The sequence below is a fragment of the Nothoprocta perdicaria genome, unplaced genomic scaffold (assembly GCF_003342845.1).
Source record: "Nothoprocta perdicaria isolate Ctin4 unplaced genomic scaffold, notPer1 scaffold_234, whole genome shotgun sequence".
Lineage (NCBI taxonomy): Eukaryota > Metazoa > Chordata > Aves > Tinamiformes > Tinamidae > Nothoprocta > Nothoprocta perdicaria.
Genome location: NW_020455460.1, coordinates 1053594 through 1079946, shown reverse-complemented (window position 1 = coordinate 1079946; position 26353 = coordinate 1053594). Strand labels below are relative to the sequence as shown.

General features: G+C 44.3%; 4 protein-coding genes across 6 annotated transcripts in view; 1 reads left to right on the top strand and 3 right to left on the bottom strand.

Moving 5' to 3' along the window:
• ADAT1 (adenosine deaminase, tRNA specific 1) overlaps positions 1-1763 on the bottom strand; it is a 17436-nt gene extending 15673 nt beyond the window's left edge. For both annotated transcript variants that reach the window (XM_026039567.1, XM_026039568.1), the window contains exons 1-2: positions 1296-1763; positions 623-691 (exon numbers count right to left, since the gene is read on the bottom strand). In XM_026039567.1, coding sequence (XP_025895352.1) covers positions 623-691; positions 1296-1464 — 238 coding nt within the window. In that variant the 5' untranslated portion in view covers positions 1465-1763. The remainder of the gene's footprint in view (positions 1-622; positions 692-1295) is intronic.
• A 136-nt stretch (positions 1764-1899) lies between these two features.
• On the bottom strand, positions 1900-11671 carry KARS (lysyl-tRNA synthetase). Of its 2 annotated transcripts, none has more exons than XM_026039581.1 (14): positions 11585-11671; positions 10799-10949; positions 10441-10606; positions 9942-10035; positions 9485-9671; positions 9190-9315; positions 6910-7029; positions 6495-6657; positions 6205-6378; positions 5413-5498; positions 4675-4760; positions 4244-4370; positions 2366-2509; positions 1900-2019 (listed from the first exon to the last, which is right to left on the bottom strand). In XM_026039581.1, exons 1-14 carry the CDS (start codon positions 11644-11646, stop codon positions 1933-1935), a joined length of 1773 nt encoding a protein of 590 aa, XP_025895366.1. In that variant the 5' UTR covers positions 11647-11671; the 3' UTR covers positions 1900-1932. The 2 variants fall into 2 exon arrangements, with proteins under 2 accessions (XP_025895366.1, XP_025895365.1); XM_026039580.1 differs by lacking the exon at positions 11585-11671 and adding an exon at positions 11386-11474.
• A 23-nt stretch (positions 11672-11694) lies between these two features.
• TERF2IP (TERF2 interacting protein) lies at positions 11695-13425 on the top strand. The gene is made up of 3 exons (XM_026039628.1): positions 11695-12208; positions 12341-12426; positions 12901-13425. The coding sequence occupies exons 1-3, from the start codon at positions 11695-11697 to the stop codon at positions 13342-13344; spliced, it is 1044 nt and encodes a 347-aa protein (XP_025895413.1). The 3' UTR covers positions 13345-13425.
• A 1629-nt stretch (positions 13426-15054) lies between these two features.
• Positions 15055-19166, bottom strand: CHST4 (carbohydrate sulfotransferase 4). Its single transcript, XM_026039634.1, has 2 exons — positions 19110-19166; positions 15055-16573 (listed from the first exon to the last, which is right to left on the bottom strand). The coding sequence occupies exon 2, from the start codon at positions 16558-16560 to the stop codon at positions 15421-15423; it is 1140 nt and encodes a 379-aa protein (XP_025895419.1). The 5' UTR covers positions 16561-16573; positions 19110-19166; the 3' UTR covers positions 15055-15420.
• Positions 19167-26353: the final 7187 nt, after the last annotated feature.

The window sequence follows — 26353 nt, the reverse complement described above, 5'->3', positions numbered from 1 at the left end:
CTCCTTCTTTGGAGATCTTTAAAACCCGCTTGGATGCAGTCCTGTGCCACGTGCTCTAGGTGACCCTGCATGAGCAGGGGGGTTGGACTCGATGACCTCTGAGGTCCCTTCCAACCTTCGGCATTCTATGATTCTATGATATACTTACTGTGCAAATACTTGTACTATCTAACTTCAGAATATATGGAAAAAAGTACTCTACTACCACCTTTCTAGAATCATCTCTACACTAACATTACAGTAGTATATTCTGCATCAGACTAGAAGAGATGACTGAGAACAATTATTTTTGATACATTTTTTGTATCAAAACAAAAAAATTGCTTCTACCTAGTAAGTACGTGAGTATGTAGACTCAGGGCATAAACTACTCATTTCTACACATAAAAAGGTGTGAAGGTTTATTTACCTTCCAGGCAGCAAGTGTAGCAACCATTCAGATGAACTGTTTTAGCTGCCTGAGATGTTCCCTACTTGCCAAGCGGAAGGCTTGCCTTAAGCTTTTGGTTTCCCTCTGAAAGACTACATTCAGCATAGTACATTATTCATTGATCTAGTGCATCAGCAAGATATAAGCTATGATAGGTATTCAACTAGGCTTGTGGATTTTCCACCTACTTACCTGTTTTTCTCATTTTGTTTTCACCGATACATTTTGTTCCAGTCCCCATAGCAACAACTTCCTTGTTTACTAAAAAGGGAAACAAGATTACCTGAACAAACTGTCATCGGAAACATCCACTCAGAGCCACTTTGGTAAGAAAACAGACAGAAGATTGTATAGGAGGCAAGGTACAGTGATGGAGGCAGAGACACATTCCAGGCATCAAAGTGGCAGCTAGCAAACACTAATAGAGGATTCCTCCTCAAAGATGTAAAAGAGCAGGAAAGCAGGACGTGATATTGCACAACATGGAAACAGTAATTAGGCAAAAAAAGTGAAATTGACACAAAAACACTGTCACACTATGCTAACATAGTTTGTTGAAGGCAACGCAATTGCAGTCTAAGATTCTAATTAATAACATCTGAACACACTTCTGCACGGGGTTATATTAGGAAATCGGCTCCTGCCTAGATTTTCACCACTTAACAAGCAGGTAAATGCTAGCTTTTAGCTTCTTAGTTACAATCTCAGAAGAGCAGGAATCTACTATTGTCATCTCTTTTCAAGTAAGAGCTCTTCGCACCACAGACTGCAAATCATTTGGGAAAGGAGAGAAATAAGACAGGGTTTTCTTTTTTTTCCTCCTTTTTTTGAGGGTGGCCTGCTGACAAAACACTTCCCCTCTTACCCTGTGAGCTTTCTGGACTAGCGTTATCCTCTCTGCACACTGCTGGCTCCACTTTGACAACGGCTGCCAGGGAAGTCCACTCCCTGTTTGGGTCTGGCTTCCCCTGCTTCGGGAGCACGGAGCTATAGTGTGTGTAACAGAGCTGAGCGATCTCATCTGCCGACCACATCGCCTTGGTGCCGGGTACGTTCTGAACGCTAGTGCCTTACGGTCAGAGCAGCATTTCCCACCTCTCCAGGCCCCACAGCCTGCTTCTGCGGGATGCACACCCACACCAGATCCCAAGTCTAAGGCCCACTTACAAATAATCCTGATAATAGTGGCATAAAAACTGTCATAAACTAGAAATGCATTGTTTTTTTCCCGAATCACTAGAAGTGATAATGCTAGAGGTCACACAGCCCAGCAGCATACGGACTCGTTCCGCTCCCCCGGGCTCGCACAGCCCCACCGTGAAAGGTGCCCAGGACACCGTCCCCGTGGGCGGCGCCGCCGCTCCCGCGCAGGCGCCGCCGCTCCCGCGCAGGCGCCGCCGCTCCCGCGCAGGCGCCGCCCCGTGGCGCCGCTCCCGCGCAGGCGCCGCCGCATGAAGACGGACACGGAGGGCGGCAGAACGCGTGGCCTTTATTGGGGCCCGTCACACAGAAGTGCCTTCGGCAGGCGGGTCACGCTGTGCCTCCTTCTTGGTGTCCTCGGGCTTCATGGCGGGGAAGAGCAGCACCTCCTGCAAAGAGGGACAAAGTCAGCAGGTACCCCCCTGCCTCATGGTTCAGGAGCCCCCCCTCACAGGGGGCGGGAGACTGCAAAGCAAGCGGCAGCCCAGGCTGTGCTCAGCTGCAGGGCAGAGGACACACCACTGCAGAGGGCTCAGCTGGCGCTTAATGCACCCAACATGCCACGTGCCAGCTGGAGAAGTCGGAGGCAGTTCTCAGCATATCCAACAAATTTTCTGAGGCGAGGTGGAATTCTTAGCCTTAAAAAGTTTCTTTGCAGATGAGGTCTACTTTGAAGAATCTCATTCCAGTTCTCTGACAAACCCATCAGTAGGCACTGCCATTTATAATATTTACCTTGATGTTACTGGAATCTGTAAGGAACATGGTGAGACGATCAATCCCCATGCCCCAGCCAGCTGTGGGAGGAAGTCCATACTCAAGTGCAACACAAAAGTTTTCATCAATAAACATGGCTTCATCATCACCCGCAGCTTTTGCCTATAAAAGAAAATTAGCAGCTTATAAAAGCACTTATACAGAGCTAGAAATACTACCACTTCTACCAACACCTACCAAAAAGGATGACATTTTGCTCGAGTCAGGTGACTGATAAAACCAAGGCAATTAACAGGCTAAAGAATCTCGTCATCAGCAGAATTCTGGAGGCCACTTTTACAGGTGCTTACCACATTTATTCCAGGTTGACAAATCCTATTGCTCTCTTATCTGATCTGCAGTTTCTCACATGTTCTATTGAAACTTGCCCAGCTATGCTTGCTATGTCAGTTCCTTTCGGATCTAGGGATTTCTAGACAAAGGTCCAGCCCCTTTCATTTTGTTGAAAGCTATCTCCAGGGCCATGAATGTCTTTAGACTTTAACCACCACAGTGACAACAGACCACGGTGAAAGTTAATACATTGTTCTCAAGGACGTACTTTGTCACCTGCAATCCTCCCCCTCCATGTTTACTGAAACAAACATGGATCACAAGATACAAATCACCAGTAATTGCTACATGAAACAAAGTTTAGACATCTTATTTCTTCAAACAAAAATATTTGGAAGCACTGGAATTACTCATATTTCTTGCATAATTTGACAGTGACAGCCTCCAAATGGTGAAAGTGATAAGAATATAGAGCTAACACACTCAAATTTAGAAAGTGTCAAGTACAAGTGTTGAAACTATCATCTGTTTTGACTTAGGCAGTTTCAATGAAGGTTGTTTAATAAAGACATTTTTTAGCCTGAGTCTGAAATACTGAAATGTGATCTGCTACCATTCATCTCAGTTTCCAACTTATCAATGCTTTTTCAGGCAAATTTTCAATTAATACCCATACACATATCTGCAAAACTGCCCATAAGCACGTAAGAGAATAGCAACAAATTAAAAAATACATACACATACCCACCCATGGACTAAAGAGGAACTGCTATCTTATACTGACTGAACATTTTGAAATATCCTAGAAGTTGGATAACATACCTATGTATTTTTCTGATTTTAACCACTGTTAGTGTGTATGAGGCTGCAGGTAGTTTGAAAGGAACAGAAACTCCATTTCTACAGACAACATCATCTGACCTCCCTTAAATGAGCATGTGTGCATGTATATATAGCTAATACAACCAAATTAATCCAAATCTCTTTCTTAGATTTACAGAAATCTAAGCATTTCTACAGAAACCTAGTCATATAGATATGCAGGGTCAGTAATTTTCAAGGAGTCTGCAGGTCTGTTCTGAGAGTCACTTGTAAAACAGCTCCATTCCGAAAATTTGATTATTTCTTATGCATCATTAAAGCTCTCACTGGATAGAGAAATTCATTTAACAAACTATAATGTGTTATTATATAACTTAATTGTGGAAAAAATAACTCACTGTTAACCTGAAGATGACAGCAAACATTTTGCACATCTGATTTTTTTTTCCACGATTGGCATTTAAAATATTCTGAAACATGGTATCAGTACTAAAATAAAGGTAACCAACCATGGAGTTCAGACTTGCATACCTCAGAGAAACTAATTCAAAAAGAATTGTTATATTAACTTTTAAAACTTACTAAGTTTTAATGACAGGCTTTCACTTAAGTGAGAAACACTTGCTCAAATTATCAACAGCTCACTTCAAAAGGGACTAATGATAGATGTGGAAGACACACAGGAAGTACTATTTGCTTAAGCGCCTAAATTGTGGATTCATTATGATCCACACACCATACCTTGGCTTGATCCTCAAAAAGCTGTCGCTGCCGGAATGGATCATTCAACTCTGTGTATGCATTGCACACTTCCTTCTTCATCACAAAAAGTTCAAAGCGTTCTGTCAGTCCTGGCTGAGAGCGATGCCTACATCAAGTTGACAAACCAACCACACCTTAAAATGACAGCCTTACAGAAGCAAAACAGAACATACATTACTTCAGGAAGATGGCCAGTATTGCCAGTGACAGCTGTCAGCACTTCCCACTACTGAGCAGCAGTGCTCTTCTCCAAGCACTGGCTAACAAACCAGTATCTATCTGGATTGGTGTTGGAATTCACAAACAATTATACAGCATCAAAATCTCCATCCTCACAAATGGGACCTTTTCTGTGAGGTAGCAATAGGGAGGTTAAAGTGAGTTCTAACATGTCTGTGTCTGACACTTACCATTTAGCTAGAGGACTCATGATCTGTGGGTGGTCACAGATGAATGTTGGGTTGATACAAGTGACTTCCAGAAATTCACCAACTAACTGGAAAGACAGAACAGACAGCTAGAGTAAAATAACACTTTAGCAGCACTGCCCATCCCAAAAATCCTCCTTTCCTCCCTTCAGTTCTCAAGCAAGTACTGTAGACATGAAAAGCTAGTAACGCCTAATCATGATAACATCTCCATTAAAAGAGAATGTATCCAAGTTGGAGAAGAAAAAAAGACACAGGACAAACTATATTAAAATGTAATTTAAGTTTTAATTTGGACATGGCGACAAAAGCCAACACAAAAAACAGCAAAAGCCCAATTACCTCGCAATATTTGGGGTTGAAAGACTTAATACAGTTGATGTGAGCATTAAGTGGTAAGCCTAACAGTTTGATAAGGTAGATTCAAATGCATAGATCTCTCTGACAAAACTGATGTGAGATAACTATATCCCTCTTAGGCATAACAAACAAATACCTTCAGAGCTGTCATTAAGCAGGCATCAGTACATATCACTATATTCTGCTGCAGACAGCAGAGAAAGGATTGCCAAAGCAACTTTTCTCCTTTGATACAGAAATGGTTTAACTGCATTTCAGCATGATTTCCCAAGTCAGATAAGCTTTTGTTCTATATGGGCTTCTATTCGTACAGATATATCCCTAAAGACTGAAAATTACAAAAAAAACACCTTTACATACCTTGTCAAGAAGCCTGGCTGTTGTTCTGGGAGGTGGACACTCAACATTTTTCTCCACACATATGTTATCAAAGAATCTGCGAGTTTCTGAAATTGTTGTAGACAGAAATTAGAAAAGTCACCCAGACAGCTATGTCTGATTTCCACATCCTTCATCATGTCTTAGAGCGTTCCTAAAGATTTCAATAATATATAGTTGTGGAAAGCGCTAATTCAAGTAGCAGTTTCAATTTATAGAAGGAGTGTTTGTTTCTATCAATTTACCATAAATATGCATTATTTCAGAGACCTGAGCAACAGTTATACATTATTCTACATGATGAACACTAGTTTATTAGTGGGGAGGAGGGAAAGGGGAGGAAAAAAAAAACCACACTAAAAAACGCCACGATCTTATTTCATTATGGCTCTAGATTCCAGGAATAAAATAGGAGATGCACACATTTGAAAAAAGACCAAAATAATCCTATCTTACATTCACAAACACGGAGACTAAATGGAGACTAAGGGCAGAAGATATGAGAAAAAAAGCTTCAAAAAGATCTCCATCCATGTCATCTCCTGCAGCATCATATATACTCAAGAAAGGGAGAAGCAGAAGAGTCAGATCTTGCTGCAGACTACAAAGCACAAGGATTCCTTTCTGGAATTCCAGGTAATGGACAGACTCAGAGAAAAGCAAATTCATTACCATCACCTCAAGAGAACGGCTGACAGACTGAAGATGGAAAACCTGAGATACTTGCCCTCTTCATGCTAAGGGGGAAATTAAAGCACATTTTCAGCATCTAACCTTCAGTTTCAAAATGATCAGCTGATGGAAATTTCACTCCCAAGACCTTTTCCAGTTCATACACCATGCTAATTCGCCGAAAAGGAGGAGTAAAATCTATCTCATAAGCCTGTCCATCTGGACCGTCTGGATGATAAGCAATCTTGTAACCTCCAGTAACATGCTTCACCATCCCTACAAAAGAAAACTGAGGTTTAGAAAGCAACAAGAAGCTACTTAATATGGAATTCCTCTTGAAGAGTTTTTTGGAGATTTGGTTTTGTCTTTCTTTTTTTAATTACATACATCACCTGAAAGTAGTTTCTCTGTAATTTCCATCAAGTCATGATAATCCGCATAAGCCATATAGAATTCACAAGTTGTGAACTCAGGATTATGAGTTAAATCGATTCCTTCATTGCGGAACTGACGCCCAATTTCATATACTCTGTCCATGCCTCCAACCACCAACATCTAAACAAAAGGAAATTCTAGTAAAAACACTAACTTTGAACACCAGTACCTAATGAACACTAACTTTGAACACCAGTACCTAATGAACTTCATTCAAGACACATTTTTTTTTCTCCAATCCAATGAGCCAACTATTTTTCAAAAATAATCCTTTCTGCAGGTGGTTTTTTTTTTTTTTTTTTTTTTTTTTTACGAATGAGGAAAAAGGATTTAGAGAATATAGAGCTTGGCCCTGAGAAGCTTGTGTTTTACCTTATGATAAAGCTCTGGAGCAATTCTCATATATAAATTCATATCAAGTTCATTGTGATATGTGATGAAAGGCTTAGCTACGGCCCCACTTGGAATTACATTCATCATAGGGGTTTCAATCTGAAAAACAAAAACAACAACAAAATGAACACAACCCTGGCATAAATATTGCCAAGTTCTTAACTCAAATGCATGCTCTGGGTTAGTCTTTGGGTATTTCTATTTCTGCAGAAGAACCCTGTATAACAAACAACAAACCACAGCTAGCTTTCATGAGGAAAAAGAAACGAGAGGGAAAAAATAAAACAAAAAAACCCCAACATCTCTATACAGAGAACTCTCTTACAAGGCTTAATACCAGTCTTTCTTGGTATCTTTTCCAAATTATTGCTGATATTGTAAATTCCTTAGGATAATCTCAACAACAACAAAGATAACCCTGAAAGAAATTAAATACTGTGGTTACTACAACCTTGCAAAACATGAGCAATTTCAATACTGCTTTTGTAACAAAAAGTAATAAAAGTAAGAGTAATGTCTTCGAATGTGGAGCATTCAGAATTATTTGAGGAAGAGTAGAATATATGCATACAAGGACATTCATTCCAAATAGAAACAAGAATTTGCTATTTTTGTGTATATGCATATATATACACACATGTTCATAAATATATATACACACACAGAGAACGCCAGAGTCTAACAATTAATTTATGAAAAGATATGCAAATGCAAGTTTGTTTTTATTAAGACAATTTAATGTACGTACAGCTCCAAAAAATGTTACAAATTTACTTTCACACAAGCTGCATTTCCCTATCTGTTTAAAGGATGTGCAGCCATAGCCCAGGCTATGCATGATCAACCACATGAGAAAGGGAAGGAATCACCTGCCAGGCACACATACAAAATAAAAAACTATGAATGATGAAAGAACGGAGAGGCAGAATGATTTACAACGTCGACTTTGAGTGATGACCAGAGGGCCCCTATTCAGAGGGCTGGCCAAGGTGGTCAAACAAAACAACCATCTGCTCCTTTTCTCTGCCCAAGAATAGACAATTTTGTGATCAATTCTGCCAGAGATGTCTGGTTTAAACTGCTGTCCTGACAAACCAGCTTGGCTTGCACAGAGAACTTCACTCTGCTTGTCCTGAAATGCATCCTGTTACTAGCGCAGGATCATGAAAACAAGTACTTCACAATTCGCAACAGAACTACACAAAGTAGTGCAGAATAGGAAGCCTTCTATGAATTAGGAGGAAACTCGGGACTCTTGTGATAGAACGAAAGTCAGGGCAAAAACAGAAGTTTATAAGTGACAGAATAAGTGATTCTAGACCTTGAAACGAAGAGAAACTTTGTAGAATACGAATCAACATAACTCTCTAAAAAAGTATTTTGAATTAATACAATTCTCCAGATAGATCCACGCTATAAAACAAGCTAAGCAGTAGAGAACAGAAAGCAGTCATCATTCCAGACACTGATGAAATGAGAAACAGAGTTGAACTCATGAGAATCAAACTGACTCCAAACTAACAAGCCCTGACAACAAGCTGTACACACCTCTAAGAGTTTAGCTATATTTTTTCCAGTCCAGACAGCATAGTATCATGGCAGGGACACATACTATGCTATGTTGAACAATACACAGTGCAGCAGTTAGCAGTGGCTCATGGCTTCAATTAAGCTGTACCAACAGACCATTCCTAATCTTCTGCTTTGTATTCCCAGCATGCTCACCAAGCATAAATAACTTACTCCACTAATGAGTTTGTTTACAAATTATATTTCAGCTAGCAGAACATAACTTAAAAGTCAACAAAAAAAAAATGGATTCAACAGAGCACAACTGATACTATTTTCTAACATACTAGTTAGAACTATCTAACAGTAGTTAGATTAGTAGAATTATCTGGAGAGCAGATATTAAGATAGAATCAATTTTACTTACATTAAAAAAATCTGCCTTTACACTCCAAGGCAAAATTTAAAATACATTATTCCCCACCTCAAATTACTAAACCAACAAAAGAGCATCAACAGTTTAAAGTGATAGCTTGATAAAAGTTCTTTGAATTACACACTAATATCGCAGGAACAGTATTAACTCGAAAATAAGAACAAAGGAATATTCTCCATTATGTAAATATAATGACTGCAATAATCTTACTTATGTACACATTTCACATATGAGCTTGAATATGAGGTAACTCTGGAGCTAAGGAACTTCAAAAATATCTAGTGGAAGGAGAGAAATAAACCATGAAGACTTACCTCAAGAAAGCCCAATTCATCTAGAAAGCTCCGAATATATGTAATGATTTTTGCACGGGTTATGAATTTCTGCCTCACATAATCATTAAGAATTAAATCCAAGTATCTCTGACGATACCTAGTCTCCTGGAAAAAAAAAATTAGAATAAACAAAATGTGCTGCCAAAGAGAAAAATTAAAAAAGGGGAGAAGAACAAATCAAAACTAATGCACTGATACCATCAGCAGATACAAAAGGCCATCCATTCAGACCTTCTCTCAAATAACCTCCAAGAACAATAGATGTGATAGTTACCTTATCTTTGAGGCCAAAGTGAAGATGAGGCAACATGTGCAGGCATGGAGATAACAAAGTTATTTCATACGGAATAATACTCAGTTCCCCTTTCTTTGTTTTCCCAGGATTCCCCTGCACGCCAATAATGTCCCCACGACGAAGCTTGTTGTTAATACGGAAGTATTCTTCCTCTGACTTGTAGAGCCTGTAATTATAATAACACTTTAAGCAGTTTTGTTTGAAATCCAACTTTCCAAATTGTGCCCCGCAAGTCTCTTCCCAGACCAAATCCTTTAAAAAATATTTAAGAGGGAAGCCAACCACAATATCCTAACACAGTATCACCTGGCTGGCTAAGCCAATCTTCAGCTGATCAACTAGGCTAGAGAGCTGAAGGAACAGGATAACAAATGTAGATCACCAGGCTCAAGAGCATCATTTAGCTTAAAATGCTAGTGGGATTAATTCTACTTACCTGGAATTTGCCATGACCTGCAATTTGACTCCTTCACCTCGAAGGTCATAGAAGATTAGTTTGCCTCCAGAGGCACGCTTTGCATGGATACGACCTAAATACAGAACAAGAGAAAACACGATCCTAGCAGAAAATGCACAGGGCAAAAGCCACAGTATTGTTACTTGGACAAGGAATTGTCAGCTCTGAACCAATTACTAGCCATCAAAAAAAAAAGAAGCAATTAAAGCCTCAAAATTAATACCACTGCACATAAGGTTGTACGAACACAGAGTCATGGAGCCCAAACCATAATGTCCTGACCACCTACTTATCATGGAAGCTGCAATAGGTCCAAAGGGTCCTCTCTCTAACAGTCAAAATTCTGCTGCAGACTTAGCTTCATGAATGAGCAAAGGATGAACAGAATTAGGAAACAGATCACCCCATTTCTAAAAGCAGGTACAACTTGGCTTTACATGGTAAAAGACCATCTTCCATATCCCAGAACAACCTTTACCTGCTACTCTGACTGTAATGTCTGTCAGGTGATCTCCTGGCTGCAGGTGACTGTACTTCTCTATGAAATCTGAGAGAGATAAGTCCACGTGGAATTTGTGGGGATAAGGATCTTCACTGGTGCCCTTCAGCTGCTGGACTGCATGGCTACGGATCTTGTAATATTGCTGTCACAAAAATCAAACAAAACCAAATGATTTTGTCAAAAACTGAAAATATGTCCTAAGTTAAAACTTAAAACATAGCTGCCCTGATTTAGGAGTATGGAGGTCTCTCCCCTTCTAACCCTCTATTTCAGTATGACTGAAAAACCAAATACGAGTCAATAGCGTTTATTCTCAGATCAGCAGGATGCTCACATTTGGATCCAAACTTTCCTCATCAGCACCAATGTTACTCTCACAATCAGGAGTCACAGAAGACTTATCTGGATGCTTTTCATTTTGCTCTTTTTGCTTTGCCTCTTTTTCAGCTATTTTTCTCTCCGCCTTTAAACGTCTCTTCAGCTCACTGCAAAATAAATAAATAGATAGACAGATAGATAAATAAGGGAGGAGAAAACCAGTTACAGCAGGGATTTCTGTAGGGAAACACTGGTGGCAGGCTTCTGCCAAAAGTTCGGTGTATATTAACTCTGCTGCTACCCCACCCTGAATACAAAATAACGTCCAAGTAGCTCTACTCCTTAAAAGCAATATAACTCTTGGTAACCTAAGAGGAAGACGAGGCCTTCCCTCCCACACACGACAAGAAGCCGCGGGCCGCACACTGCGGCCGTGCCACGTGCCCGGCCCTTGCAAGGCCCCGCGGCCGCCCTGCAAGCGGCGCCGCCCGCTGGGGTCAGAGGCGGCGGCCCGGCCGAGGCGCCCGCGCAGACCCGAGCCGCTCCACCGGGCGCGGCTCCACGAGGACAGGGCGGGCCGGGCCCCGACCGCGAAGCACCGACCTGTTCTGGCCATGAAGCGCTCGCGGCCATCGCGGCGGCGCGGCCCTCCAGGCGCGGCCCAGCAGCCGCGCGGCGGCGGGGCCCAGCATGGCGCGGCGGCCGCAGCAGGTACCTGGCGAAGACGGACCCGGGCGGGTGGACGGACGAACCAACACCCCCCCTCCCGGTCCGAACCGGTCCAGCCCAGCCCTGCCCTCACTTTTTGCTGAGGCGCGACTCGTTCTCTGCGACCTCCACATTGCGCTCTGTTAAGGCCGCCATCTTCCCGCGCCGGGCGGGGCGGGACGCGCCTGCGCGGCGGCGGCAGCGATGGCGGGTTCCGGCGAGGAGGAGGAGGCGGCGGCGGCGGAGGGGGGTCCGTCGCGGACCTTGTTCCTCTGGGACGACGGCAGCCCCATGCGCTTCTACGTGCGGCCTGGGCTGGCCAAGCTGCGTCTGGCGCCGCTGGTGCTGGCGGGCGGCGGGCGGCTGTGCCGCGTGCAGGAGCCGGGCGCGGTGCTCCTGGCGCAGCCCGGCGAGGCGGCGCCCGGCGGCGCCGTCTCCGCCGAGTACGTGGAGGAGTGCGTGCGGCGCAACCGGAGGCTGCCGCTGGAGAGCTGGCGCCTGCCGTCCGCGCCCCCCGCCGCCGCAGCGGCCCCCGCGCCGCGCGGCCGTTTGGCCTTCACGGCCGCGGAGGACGCGGCGCTGCTGCGGGCGGTGCGCGGGCGGCGCGCGGCGCGGGCGAGCGGCACGGCGCTCTGGAAAGAGCTGGAGCGGCGCCGCCTGACGCGCCACTCTTGGCAGGCCATGCGCGACCGCTACCTGCGCCACTTGCGCCCCACGCGTGCCGCGCCCGCCCACGGTGAGCGGGGCAGTGGGGCCGGGGAGCGCCGGGACGGGCCAGGGGAGGGCGAGGGCGGCACGGTGGTGCTGCCGCGGCCCGTCGTCCACTCTCGCGTGTCCCCCCTCGCCGCAGAGCCCCGGCGCGCGGACGCCCCCGGGGAGCCCGCCGCGGAGCTGGGCATCTTCGCCGCAGCCAACCGGGAGTTTGAGAGCACCGAGGTAGGTGCAGGCCGGCAGCGAGGCTACTGCGCCCCGGGCGGGACTTGGCGCCCCCCCCATCCAGCGCACCGTATCGCCCGTTAACGGCAGGAGCCCGCGGGCCGAGTGCTCCTGTCCGCGCTCGCTTTGTCGGCCCCATCCCCTGCTCGGCCTTTGACTCGGGAACCAACCCCTCCTTGCTCGCTGCGTGCTGAGCTGGCCAGTGAGGCTCGCTAGCACAGGGTGGCCTTACAGTCACATCAACACCACCTGCTTTGCCTCCTATACTTGATTTACATTCCTCCTTATGTCCCATACTTTTCCACGACCTTATACATCATTGCATACAAACACAATGTCTTTTTAATCGTTAGATTTCATTGTACCTAGTAATTATTGAGTGGCATTGTACACTGTGGAGTAAATGTTTGGGTAGCATAAGATATTTTTGCAGAATAAGCATCTCTAACTGATAACTATTTCTCCTACTTTTAGTCAGAAAGCGATGCCTCTGACGTTTCAGAAGGATTCGCTTCAGAAAACGGAGAGGGAAAGTCCACAGAAGAGACGGCTTCTCCTTTGAAAATGGGAGAGCAGGACTTGGCTCTCCCTGATACTCAGCTGCAAGAGGAGGAAAGACAAAAAAGCATTTGCCCATCTGCTGCTGCAGTAGGAGAGGCAGTGAAAACTATACAGCACTTAATGGAGAAGTTCAGTATGGACCTGCTCACTGTGACCCAGGCCCTTCTGAAGAATACTGGTGAGGTGGAGACTACCTTCAACTTTCTGCAGACAGGACAGCGCTTGGACGGGTACCCTGTGTGGAGCAGAGAAGATGACTTGGAATTGCAAAAACATGATAAAAATATCAGAAACAAACTGATAGCAAAATTTGGAGCTGAAAATGTAGCAAAAAGAATAGCATTTAGGAAGAGTTAGAAAGTAAAGTAGCAGAGAGTGGCTCATTTTGGACTGTGCCAAGGACTTATACAAGCAGAGTCATTTTGTATGTGCCAATGTGATGGAAAAAAACAGTCTTCTGAAGTCTCACAAATAAATGAACAGGCTTTTATAAATATATAAAGGACTTTTTCTTTTTTGATTTTGTAATAGTGAACATGCTGAAAACTTTAAAAATAGGTGAAGAAAGATGCTGTGCAGTATAGATAGCAGGTGTACAATTTCAACTTGTAGGTAAAAGAGCTTTTTGTTTTCTTTGTTGGTTTGCTAGATAAACCACCTGTACATTGCTGCATGGGAAGGTTTTTGAGAGGGAGAGCACTGAAGTGTGTGAACAAACCCTGTTCAGTGCTCTGATCTTTCACTGCATTAGTTATCTATAGCAGTGTGCGCTTTGTTATGTATCTGTCACTGAATTCCCAGGCTGATCGTCTAACACCCTGCTCTGGAAAACGTTTTATTGGTTACCTTCACAGGCCAGTAGTCAGCTATCTTGATGTCTGTTTTAACAAAAAAGCTCCATGTGCCTAAACGGCTCTAGGAGAAAAAATATATATATATATATTTTGGGGGAAAACGTTACCTGTATATTGTAATTGTATGTATTTAAGTTTCTGTATGCATCCCCCTCTTACTACACTAATTTCTATGGGAAAATTTGTGTTACTATTTGTAGAATTACTTAGCATCACTTTTCACAAATGCCTCCTAGTCAGCGGGGGATATACTCTGTAATTCTTCTTTGGGATTAAAAATAGATAAGTGTCTTCATATTCCAGATAAACTCATTTGTGAGATGAAACAGGACAAAGCAAAATGTGGTTTAAGGAACCAGCAGATCTTCCAGCTTCCAAACTTCTATTACATTTGTTTTATTTCCCTCAAAAGATGAAGGCTTTTCAGTTTTGCTTGACACAATACTTGCCCAATCTACATTCAAACAAGCAGCAGAGGTGTTTGTTTCAGCTTGAATTTTAAACTGCTGTCCCGGCTCTGTCCCAAGTTATCACCCCACCTGTTTATTTAGGTGGAATCCCCTGAATCAAAGGGAATTTGATTTAGAAGGAACATACCAAGCGATTCCCACTGTCCTGAACATACCTTTCCAGTTGCAGCATTTTTATCAAGGAATCTGTGTCCTTACGTTGTCTTTAATTTTCGGTCACAGCATAATTCTTTTCTCAGTCTCAAATGAGGTCTGTGAGATTTCCTAGCAGGAAGGAATCATCACTAGTGTTGAAAACTAGAAGGCACGATTGTGTCAGCAGAAAAATAAATGAATTCACGTAGTCCCTGTACCGAAACCAATGGGTCCCTGTACCGAAACCAATAATGTTTTATTTTCATCTATAGCAGATTTATTCTATTCTCCCATTATACGGTAAGTGAACCAACATTTTTTCCCAGCATTGCTACCAATGGTGGATCTTCATGGACAGGAACAGAAAAAAATGAAAAACTGGGTTAGAAAACTCAGCCATTCACAGAAGGCATTTTTCCAGGAACCAATATCTGTCTGTTCATCCTTATGTCTCTTCTGGCGTTAAATAATACAGTAGCTGCATGACTAGGACAGCTCTCTGGTCATATCTCATATTTTTCATATCTTCATGCCACTTCTTTTGCGTGCAGTTGCTCTGCATGGCTTCACTAGTATTTAGCTGTGCTCTGTGAATGATTTGTACTCTCATGTCTGGTCCTGCTCCTTGGGCATTTGCTCCCATCTGCACGTACTTCCTCTCTCTCATAAGCCCTGAGCTTTATATGGAAAATGGCCTTGCATTACTTCAAGCTACCCAGTGGCTGAGCCTTTGGGAGCCTTTCCAAGACAACATGCTTGCCTGGCCTTGGAGAAGGATGCTGCTCTGCTGGGAAAGCAGTCATACATGTGAACAGGGCCTCATGGCACTCTGTTCCTGTGGTAACAGTCCTTTTACAGTCCACACGTGTGTGCAGTCACTTGCATACATATATGCATGTACCTCTGTTCTCTTTTGCTCTAGCAAATAGTTCTGCATGGTGCTCGGAGAGCAGCTTTCCTGCCTTCATAATTTATCACTCAGAGGAGTTCTGGGCAAACAAAAGATTCAATGACATATTTTTCTGTTCTTCTTCGGACTGAACTAGCCGATAGCCCAGTAAGTCCATTGCATCCTTGCACACATTTTGCACTTTTTCTATTTTCTGGAAGGGAAGGGTCTTCCTCCAGGCCTGAGATACACTCACTGCATCCCTAGACTCAATGTCAAAGGCCTGTGTACCTTGTCCCTTCCCATGGGTTATGTTGTGAACCCACCTCTGAAGCTCTGGTGTGAAGTGGAGCTCTGCAAACTGATACATCTGAGCAGCCTTTGCTAGCGGATCTCTGACAATGTCTTCATAGCGAACCAGCAGGTAACGGTCCTTGAGGAAGCTAGGAACGGTCTGGCTGCCTGCTTTGTAAATCTCAATGTGGCTCTTACAAATTTCCTGCATTGTGTTGTAGGGTCCCATCTCTCCCTTTGTCTTCTGGGTTCCCACAACAATATTGCTGTCACGTGTAAGATCAGCCACTGTATTCTCCCGGGACCTGAAAACAGCACGAGGATCACGTACCAAGTGAATAATTTTGAGGTTCAGAGAAGGATCGGTGAGAAGCGGGTAGAGAACCTTCAGGTCAAAGAACCGGACCTCCTTGATGACAATGTGGCTATAGGTCTTGCAGGCTTCCTCCACCTTGCTGAATGGGTATCGGCCACAGATTGTCCTGCAGTTGCCCGCAGTTATGATGTCACTGCGGCTGAATGAATCACAGGCAGGAGGGGAGCACAAAGCCCGACTTGTCTCCCACTTAAATAAATCAGACTTTTTCTTCTGACTAGACATGTAGGCATCAAACACAGACATATCACACAGAAAGACAGATCTGACTAAGTCCCGCACTGCCATGTGCAAGACTTTGGCACTGCTCTGGTACATCGTGACCCACACGTGCCACGCAGGTTCCATCAGATAGAAGACACTGGGGTGCTGGCTGAAGATCTGTCCTGTGAAGGAAGATCCTGACCGCCAGGAGGACAGGATGAGGATGTGGACTGGAGATTGTTTTTCTTCCATGGGGGCATTGTTGCTGCAGGGTAGGAAGAGGAAGTAGAGCACACCAAAGGACAGAACTGTAAGAATCATGAGCACCTGCACCCCTTTAAACTTCATCATGACGACAAGGGACCTGCGAAGACAGACAGAGGAGATTCACCTTCACAAGGTCACAAGGAAGGCAGGATGTGGCGCACTGGGGAACCTGCTGGTCCCTCTGCAGGCCTGAGGCTTTGGGAGACCACCACACCAGCAGTGACACTGGGACAGCTAAGGAAAAAGTTGTCTTTAGAAAGGACACAAATGTTGTAGGGCTGTAACTTTTCTGTAATGAAAACCCTGTTTATTAGTAAGTCATTCCAGTGATTTTTTAGCAGATCACAAACAAAAAAAAAAAAAAAAACAAAACCAAAAAGCTTGTCTTGACCTTTATCTAAGTTTAAGAGATACTGCTGCATATTCAAATGATTCAGTACAGATGAAAGTGCAAACCATCCCTGCAGACATACTACTGGAAATTTTTATTGAGGGAAGATGGAAGAAAAAGTTTTTGTCCAGAATAAAACAGTTCCATGTTGTTACCTCTGGCTGTGAACATGTTTACACTTGCCTCTTTTTTTCTTTTTTTTTTTTCCTCCAGGATGTCATAAAAATACAATGTAAACTTCAGTTTCTTTTCCTTTTTTAATAAATATATTTATGTATATGAATACACTTTCAGGAAATATTTGTTGTCATCACAGACATATGTATCAAAGGAAGTCATCTGACACTGTAATATACCTAGGTATATCATCATCTACTCCACAATCATAGCATGAGACAGTTTTGCTAAAAAGACCCATAAGGCTCTTTCATCCACCTCTGCCTAGGTGGGTTCCCCTCCAGCTTGCCCCTTTCTTAGCCTAATGCCTTCTTAGAAATCCTCAGTTGATGCTATCACTTCCTTCGCCCCCACTCATCCTCAGGTCTCTCATGAGATGAGGTGCAGTGCAACATGCCAGGCTTAATGAAAGCCCTGCCCAGGGCTTTGGCACCAACCCCCCACGCTGGGTGCCTGGAGTGATTCATGGTCAGAAAGCGCCCGGAGCTGCTGTGCTGTCTGGGGACAATTCTCACAGGAGCACAGCAAGGGCCCGCAGGAGCGCACTGACAGGGATGGGATTTAGGTGAGCCCAGAAGGACTCAGTAGCAAAGTGAGCATTAACGCACACTCTGACTGCAGCTCCTCCCTTGTGAAACCCACCCAAATAGGTGAGTGTGCATTGCACCACCTGCCTGGGCACCCGCCATGCTCCTGAAAGTACCATGAACACACAGGGTGCAGCCAGAGCCTTCCCCTGCCGACCGTGCCAGCCAGCACTTGATCTGTGCTGTGGCAGAACAGACCTGTTAAAACGTGAAAGCATTCGGAGTCAAAACTTCCACCAGCTCTCCCTTGTGCCAGACCTCAATTCCCTCAATCCACAAAGCTTTCAGGATGGGCTGCATAGCAGTGAGGATGCAAAATGCTGCCCCTCCCGTGGTTTCAGTTACCACAGCACTAATGTTCACATTTCCAGATACAGTCTTACTCCAGCATATCTGCATGAGTTTGCTTGTTTGGTTCACATACTTGCTGTGCTTTCTGTTCAAGCCAGGGCATACTGGGCAAAAACGATAATGTCTCAGAGCCAGAGCAAAATCTGGCACAATAGGTAAGCCTAGTTACGACCAATAAGAGCTACCATGACATAAGTTTTATTTTAGTAAGAAAGGCTAGGATTGCACAAGGATCATCTTCTCCCTCAACTTACAGGTCAGGGTGAACCACTCAGCGATAACCACATTGGCTGTCTTGAATAAAGCCCATCTGAGACACCTTAGATATTTCACAAGCATACAGACCATCCCTCTGACCACTTCTGGTGTGGGTCCAAGAAATGGCCTTCATGTCAGGTTGCAATGCAAAGGGAACTTCCTCACTCTTACACAAGAAGCATTTCTAGCCCTGACCTGTCTGCCCCAAAGGGAGCAGGAGAGAGACTGAAGTGAGCTCTGAGTCCCTAGTGAAATATAAGACAGGAGCAGCAAAGACAGACAGAAGCTTTATCAGGCATTTTCTAATATGAAAAGAAAGCTATTTGCATGACCTTATTCTTTAGCCTCCTCTGCTCTCAATCACAGAATTTGGAATGTTTCTAAACTAGCTTTTAACACCCTTCCCCCTGCCATGTATCAAACATAAAAAAATTACAAGCAGAGCAGCTCAAAGTTCAAAGCACTTTGCATTGCAAAGGTGAAAAATGAAGCCCTCACAGAGGAGCAATGATGGAAAAGTGCAGATCCAAAAAGACACATTGTTATCAGCTGGTGAGAGCAGAGAGAAGAAAGAACAAGAAGCATCACATGTACTCAGGAGAAAGAACAGAAACTACTGAAAAATGTCCCCATTGCAGAGTCTCCCACAGCACAGTTAGGAGAGGGCAAGGAATTGAGCAAGGAACTGCCTGCCCTGAGCAGCAGGAGTCTATCCAACAAACTAATAGATTTTCAATTGTCTTTTTTTTCTTTTTTTTTTTTCCTTTTTTTTTTTTTTTTCCTTTTGGATACATACAGTGGCATCAGATAGGCTTGATCCTGGCAAGGAAAAGGTAGTACAGAAAGCAGCACCAGAGAGACCTACTGACCAGGAGCACAGCAGCACTTGCCCAGCACACAAAGTTCACTACTCTGCATCAAGCTCTGGGGAGCACACACATATCCCTCCATGCTGCAATGGTACTGCTGCAGCAAAGAGCATCTATACCAAGGCCCTGGGCTTTGAGGCTGCTGCTGATTGCCCACAGGTTTAACTTATCTATCTTCAATTTGACCTAAGCAGCTGCAGAATTAGCAGTGACATCTGCACATTCAGGTTTGCTGTAAAGCATTGAGAAGACATTAGGAAATCTGTGTGAAGCGAGAACTATTCTTCAAGCCAGATCAGCAGCTTTTGCCCTCACAGGAAATCTTTACTAGCATCAATATGTTTAAACATTATGATATTACAACCAACTTTTACAAACATTATCTCCCTATTCAGGCTGCATGAGTAGCAAACACAGCTCTAGGCAACACAGCATCCACAATAGATATCAAGAAGTGGTTGGAAAATGTCACCTTAACATGTGTTCTTGCAGTGTCATCAGATATGGTCCAAATAAGGGTCCTTTCTGCTGCCCTGCACCCATGCTGTCCTTCTACATGCACTCCACTGCAGTCATACAAGCCCTGTGCAGTCACTATGGGCAGGCAGTCTCCAGGCCAGGCTCTCACACATGTGTTGAGCTCTTACCTCTATCGATGTCACCTGCTCCCTGGATTTGTGCAAGCCTGTCCTGACTCTAAGACTTATGGTTTCACAGGGCCCGCCTACTTCAACCTGCCTTACAGGACAAAACTCCACCCAGCAGAAGGGTGGATGGAGCTTCTCAAAAGGATGGGAATTATCAGATCCTGTTGTTAAAGGAGAAGTGCCAGGAAACGCCCAAGTGCAACTGAACGGAACTATTACCTCAGATATCATTTTCCATTGCAGGCCCCAAGAGACTTTGACAGATCAAACGCAGGGACAAACAGGACACCCTAGAATCACAGAACCATTATGGCTGGAAAAGACCTTGAAGATCGAGTCCAACTGTAAGCCCTTCAACATTATCCTGCTAAACCATGTCCCTAATTGTCTCATCTACACAATTCTTGGACACTGCCGGGGGTAGTGGGGCCAACCTTGTTGCAGTAAGGACAAAGTCATCCACTAGGAAGGCAAGGTGGGGAATACTGGCCTATGTTTTTTCGCAGTCAGGGCTGTCTGCTAATGGTTTACATAGTGCTGGAGCTATGGTGAAACTGCGCTGGGTCAAGTGGGGCAGAAGTTGAACTCCAGAGAAATGGGTGGCAGCCTGCAACCATACAGAGACAGTGCTTTGGATCACTCCTACATCAGGTCTCACTTTCCCTGTCTCACCTGCTGGTGAGGTGTTTACCCTCTCTTTATGGTATCCTCTCTCCCCAGGGATCCGAATGTGCTGCTCTGAGAACTAGCTGAACATAGGAGACATCAGAAGCAAAAAAATCCAGGCGAGGTTGGTTCTCCCAGCAGGAGGGAAAGCCTGACTGGGGCAGGTCACGTTCCCTTTCCCTGTGCTGTGCTGCAGACACAGATGGTTATGCCCTGGTAACCCTGGTTTGAGAACCAAGGCGAGAAGCTGGCAGTGGCTCTGGAAGGGCCCTGCACAGGGAACCATACAATGGTCACTGTGGTAGGGCTTTCAGTTATGCATACTACATCATCCGCTGACAACTTGACACCTCGACACCTCTGGTAAGGACCTACCTGTAAGTTAGTGAGTGTCGCAGGTTTGCACTCCAGGTTTGCAATGGTGCTGACACATCTACATGGCTCTTCCTGGAACCTTATTCTTCCCTGCTCTGCCTGAAAGTTGTCTGCCCAAGATATCCCCATCCTTTGACCCAGTATCCAGGTTCCTGGTCAGAGTTGAACACTGCTGTTCAGTCTTCTCTTTGCAGGAGTTTTTTAGTTGCATATATCCCAAGTACCAGCAGCTTGGCCCATCTTTCCAACCAGCAGCCTCTGCAGCATGAGCAATGTAGAGGGGAAGGAAGAAGAATGCTCCCTCTTCACAGGACATGGCTGGGGAGGTGCCCTGCTCTGGCATGCTTCCTCCCCTGAGACCTGTGGGAAGTCAAGGAGGGATCCGCTGGCTCCTGAACAATGGACACAGTTCTCCCTATACATCTGACTCATAAGATTTAGGTGACAGATGAAAGGAGCAAATGGCAGTTAGCCGAGTTTAAATGTTCACTGTCAGTCACTTCTGTGTCCTCAGGGACCGTCAGTCTCTGCCAGCTACCACACACAAGGAGAGGGCCCAGGGGGACGAGAGCAGGTACTGGCAAGGTTCTGGCTTCATCTGCACCACCCTGCAGCTGGACACCTGGTTCAGAAATGCTTCCACATTACAGCCATGCTGGGAGCTGCCTGCTCTACCTCTCCTTGTATGTAGCCACAGTGAACACACAATGTCTTTGGAAACATTTGCAGGCTCCTGCCTATTCCCAGAAACCTTGCTTCAGCACAGTCCAGGTGACTCCCATCCTTCTGGGGAGACAGACATCACACTTAGCAGAGCTAAATACACGTGGACAGGCCACTTGCTACTGCTGACATACCAGAGGACACAGGCTTTATTACTGGTTTTAGGCAGAAGGCCTGCTCCTCTATGCTATCGGGTTCTCCTGTGCTGTACACCTTGCTTCCACATCACTCAATGGCCAAGTGCATTTCTGCTTTTTACACTCCTTCTTCAGTCAGAGGTGCTTTCTGGGCACTCAGAGGCTACTGAACCCTGTGAACTGCCCATGCAGTGAGGTTCTCCATCCCTTATACATCAAAGAGGGCAGGGAATGCAGCTGCTGGTCAAACACTGGATGTATAGGAGCAGAAGTGTGATGTCTATACTCATTTCTGTTAGAGAAGGTACCTCCCAAGTGAAAGCAGTATTTGCTCCACGTGGCTTCTGCAGCAGTCCTAACTCAGGACCAGCACACTTTGAGGAGTCTGTCATCCAACAAGAGTTGTGCAGGCATAGGCCTATGCTATGCTATGCTGCACGTTCAGCTTGTCTCTCAGGCTGGTGCTGTGCCCTTGACTGCATGATAAACTTAGTTTGCTAATTGTTAATGCCAGGTCTTCTTTAATTGCCCCTGCAGAGGAGGAGAGAGACAGGAAGATGTGGAGTAGTCCAAACTCATTGAAATCCATCCAATTACACCAAGAATAAACTAATGAATATTAAAGCATGAAGGGAGTTGAAGAACTCTCTCAATAAGTTTTTGAACCTTGCAATTGGAAATCTATCCACCACTGCCAATGCTAGTATGGATTACAAGAGTGCCCCACTGAAATGTAAATTGTAACTTTTCACTGCTATACTAGAACAATTCTCACATTCAATATTTATTTTACTTGTCTCTATTCTTGCATATTAATTGCAGAAATTGCTCTGTAGATAAGAATCTTGTAGCTAAAAAGCTTAAGACATACTTGCAAATTACAATATCTTTAGATATCAGCTATATGCAAGTCCACCTGATATGGTACAACTTAAGGTTCCTGGAACTGAAAGCTCATAAGATTATCTATTCTATCTTCTTGCCCCTACTGGGCCTAGCTCAAATAATTCATATTTTAAGCAATGCCACAAGGAATATGTGTGCCTTTCTTACTGGCATCTTACGCCCTAGAGCACTACAGCCTCTGGAAGAAGGAGACAGAGACAAACGACTAACACGATGGTCTTGGACATCTCCTCATGTCCAAGTGTTCTCTGGCACACACAGGCTGGTTTGTTCCCAGTCAAACATTGCTGCAGCCTTTCCCTTACGTTTGCTTATAAGTTTTAAAGTTGTTATCCCTTTAAAAACAGTGTAATATAAAATGGCTTATCTGAATTGGCACAATTTAGTCCCAGAGCTGAACGTGAATTTACAGCTTGCTCTTAAAGCCCTGTAAACAATTCTCCACCCGCCCAATCAGACAAGTAAATCCTGACTTGCAATTGCAATACCACTGTAAGTAGTTCTTTTATTAAAGAGCCAAGCTACACTTAGGAGAAAGGAATGTATCCATCATCATTCAGCAGATGGTCTATAAAATGTGTTGAAGCAGACAAACTGGTAAACCACGACCAAAGACAAGAGCATGATCAACAAATAGGCAAAGCCAATGGCTATAAACTATGTAAATGTTCAAAATGCATTTTACAGATAAGCTGGGTATTGTTTTTCATGGGAAAATCTTTGCATGTATGGAAACAGAACCTGAGTTTTTACATAGCAATGGGCTAAAATATACTTCTTCAGAAAATGGAACTTAAACTTTTCCCCCTTCACTGAAGGAATATCAGAGCAAATTAAAATGTGTATTTATTTCCTAGTGTTTCCTCACAGTAAGATTATATATATATATATATATATAAAAAAAGATATATATATATGTATATCTTTTATTTTTCCACAAAATCAACCAGCAGAAGTGGGAATTAACACCTGTGTTATAGAAACAGCACTCGTAAGACACTACAACTTTCTGAAGGAAATGGAAGAGTTTTATGAGCGGTTTAATACCTTTATCAATACCACTGTCAGTGAGAAAATGCACTCTCAACATTTTTGCCGAATGCACTCTCAACATTTTTGCAGTTTATACCAACTGAGGGGCAGGAGCCTGGCATGCTGGAGTGCTCCTTGAAGCACTTCCTCCATGCTAGAAAAATGGACTGACATGAACCTCATGTTGCCCTGCCTCTCTAGCTGTAAAGGAACAAAAAAAGCACCAATGCATGTTGCTTGCAAGGATGTAGCAGTCTGGATACAAAAAAGACATCAAACTGAATCACAAGTCATTAGCAAGTGCCATGAAATCAGCATAGCTGCATGAAACCAACTATTTGCTTTGTTTCCAGATCAGAGAGTTGAACATGAATCTAACATATTGTTTAGGAAAGCCTTACACCTTATCCACACGCTAGAATCTGTGCATCTCAGTTAACATGACATTTGCTTCTCTCTCCATAATTCAAACTGAATCAGTAGGACCTTTTGACTGGAGATTTTCTTTTTCCATTAATCTGTTTTTTACAAGATAGTGAGTGCTTGCCATACAATGTCTAAAGCAGTGTCACCTATTAGTTCGGTGACTAATTCAATGAACAAATCACTCCATCGCATCAGGAACAACGGATTCTTATTTACTTTCTGGTCTCTACCTAAGAAGCTGAAAACTTTTCCATAATCACACAATCCCTCACTGAACTTTTATTCTAATACCAAGGAGACCTGTGAATGTGATGATATGCACGTAACTAAAGTCTTCACTATAGGTGAAGGTAATACCTCTAGGAAGAGGCCCTGGGACCTGGGACCTGAGACAAGCCATTATACTTTAACCCTCTGTCATTACTTGTCAGTTTTACACATGCTTGACATTTGTGACATTTACTAGGGCTTCTATCCTTTGTGACCAATGGACATTAATACCTGTGCTCTGCCAATCCGTGGTCATCAATGCGGTCATCAATAAATCTCACCCACTGCCTAGTACCAGGAGCTGTAGTTCCGTAGTTCCATAGTTCCTTTTTTTTTTTTTTTTCCCTGTTGTTGTTGCTGATTACTTGCCTTAATAAATAAACTTCATGGTCATATCTATCTGACATTATTCCATTTCCTACCCAGGCTGGTAGTCTTTAATGTCACCTACTTTCCATTATTTGAATTAACATTACAACTTTCTCCTTACTATTAAGACTTGTACTCACTGATGTACTTCAATCTTCTGCTTTACTTTTGTCTACCTAATTTTTCATTTTCTTATGGAATGACATAATAAGGCATCCTACTATGGATGGGGCAAATAAAGCGATGCTCTAGAAATATCTGAGGAAAGATTCAGTGCTGTTCACTACAGTAATTATATGAAATTACTCCTGCACACTCAAAGGCAGTCTGTTCAGGTGCAGGAAATAGGGATCAGTAACTCGGGATGGACATTCCTGGACTACGTTCCTATGTTTTACAAAATAATGCAATGGCAATGCTCATTTATCATCATCACTGCACTACAGGACTTGAATATTTGAAGCACTGAGGGAAAAGAAAAACGGGAGCTCAAAAGAGAAACAAGAAAGATTATATCAGTTTTTGTAAATAAGGCTCTAAGAGTGAGATCGCTTAACACTTTACCAACACACTACATAAAAGAGAAAAAATAGTAAAAAAAAAAAAAAAAAAAAGAAAGAAAAAGAAAGTGCATTCAACTATTGGTTTTGCCTCACTGGTGATATTTCTGTCTTCCTTACATAAGTAGATAGTCTAAAACCCAACATGAGCACCTGCACTGAAGCCCAAGGTCGAGTGGGACAGCAGAGAGGGGCAGTGCAGCACATGCATAGCCTGGTAAGTGCAGGAAGCCCCGTGCAGGCACCGACTCCTCCTGCCAGGCATGCAAGAGCGCTGTGGAGTCTTGATACTGACGGGGCTCTAAGAGGCACTGACCCAGGCATACAAGCTAACGCTAAAGTCGCGTGTGGCAAAGCCAAGGCCCAGTGGCGGACTGGGCTGCCAGCTGCATGCAGAGTGTGTGCAGGCAGCCCAACACGGACTGCCATGTGCCTCCTCTTTGCTCCCCACCATCCTGAAACTCCTTTCCTACTGTGGAGGCTCTGTCTGGGCTGCACAGCACTGCAATGGCTCCGACACCAAGGGTTGTGTCCCGGGTACACCTGCCAAACACCATCTGGCTGGGGGAACCAACAGACACTTTAGTCAATTTTACCCTCCCACAACTATACAAACACTGCTCCGGTTTCCCCAGAAAATGCTGTTTCCTGGTCATTGTTTCCTCATTACTTTATTGGACTGTGACTCCAGCAGCGGTGCTGTAAAAGGCTCACGTCTGTGCTGGAGGTGTTGCTACAGGGGAGTGACCCACTTCCCTCCCGCCGAAGGCCCAGGGGCACCTGCACGCAAGGCAATGACAAGGCTTGACCTTCCTGCTTTGGAGTTTCCTTCTCAATTTGCCAAGCTGTAACCTGGACTGGGCCTGCTTTCTGCAGGCTGCAGCGAGCATTTCGGAGCGCAAATCCGTGGCAGTCCTGGCACCTGTTGGGAACGGCCCTGCTCTGCCCAGACACGCTGCGAAGGGCCTGAGAGAGCTGCAGAGGACTCTTGCGACAGGCCCTGGGGGCCCTGCTCTGGAGGGCTGCAAGGCCTTCTGGGGTGTCCATTGTGAGTACAGTCCCCTGGCTTGGGGACGCTCTGCAGCCTGCTTGGAGACTGCACCTTGGAGTGCCTGGCAAGGGGTGGGGTTACA

Coding starts and splice junctions, on each gene's coding strand:
- CHST4 (XM_026039634.1), bottom strand. CDS start 16,560: ATGATGAAGTTTAAAGGGGTGCAGGTGCTCATGATTCTTACAGTTCTG.
- TERF2IP (XM_026039628.1), top strand. CDS start 11,695: ATGGCGGGTTCCGGCGAGGAGGAGGAGGCGGCGGCGGCGGAGGGGGGT. Junction 12,209..12,340: donor GCGCCACTTGCGCCCCACGC/GTGCCGCGCCCG, acceptor CCCTCGCCGCAG/AGCCCCGGCGCGCGGACGCC. Junction 12,427..12,900: donor GGGAGTTTGAGAGCACCGAG/GTAGGTGCAGGC, acceptor TCCTACTTTTAG/TCAGAAAGCGATGCCTCTGA.
- KARS (XM_026039580.1), bottom strand. CDS start 11,474: ATGCTGGGCCCCGCCGCCGCGCGGCTGCTGGGCCGCGCCTGGAGGGCC. Junction 9,672..9,941: donor CAGGTCATGGCAAATTCCAG/GTAAGTAGAATT, acceptor TTATAATTACAG/GCTCTACAAGTCAGAGGAAG. Junction 4,371..4,674: donor ATGAGTCCTCTAGCTAAATG/GTAAGTGTCAGA, acceptor AACTTGATGTAG/GCATCGCTCTCAGCCAGGAC.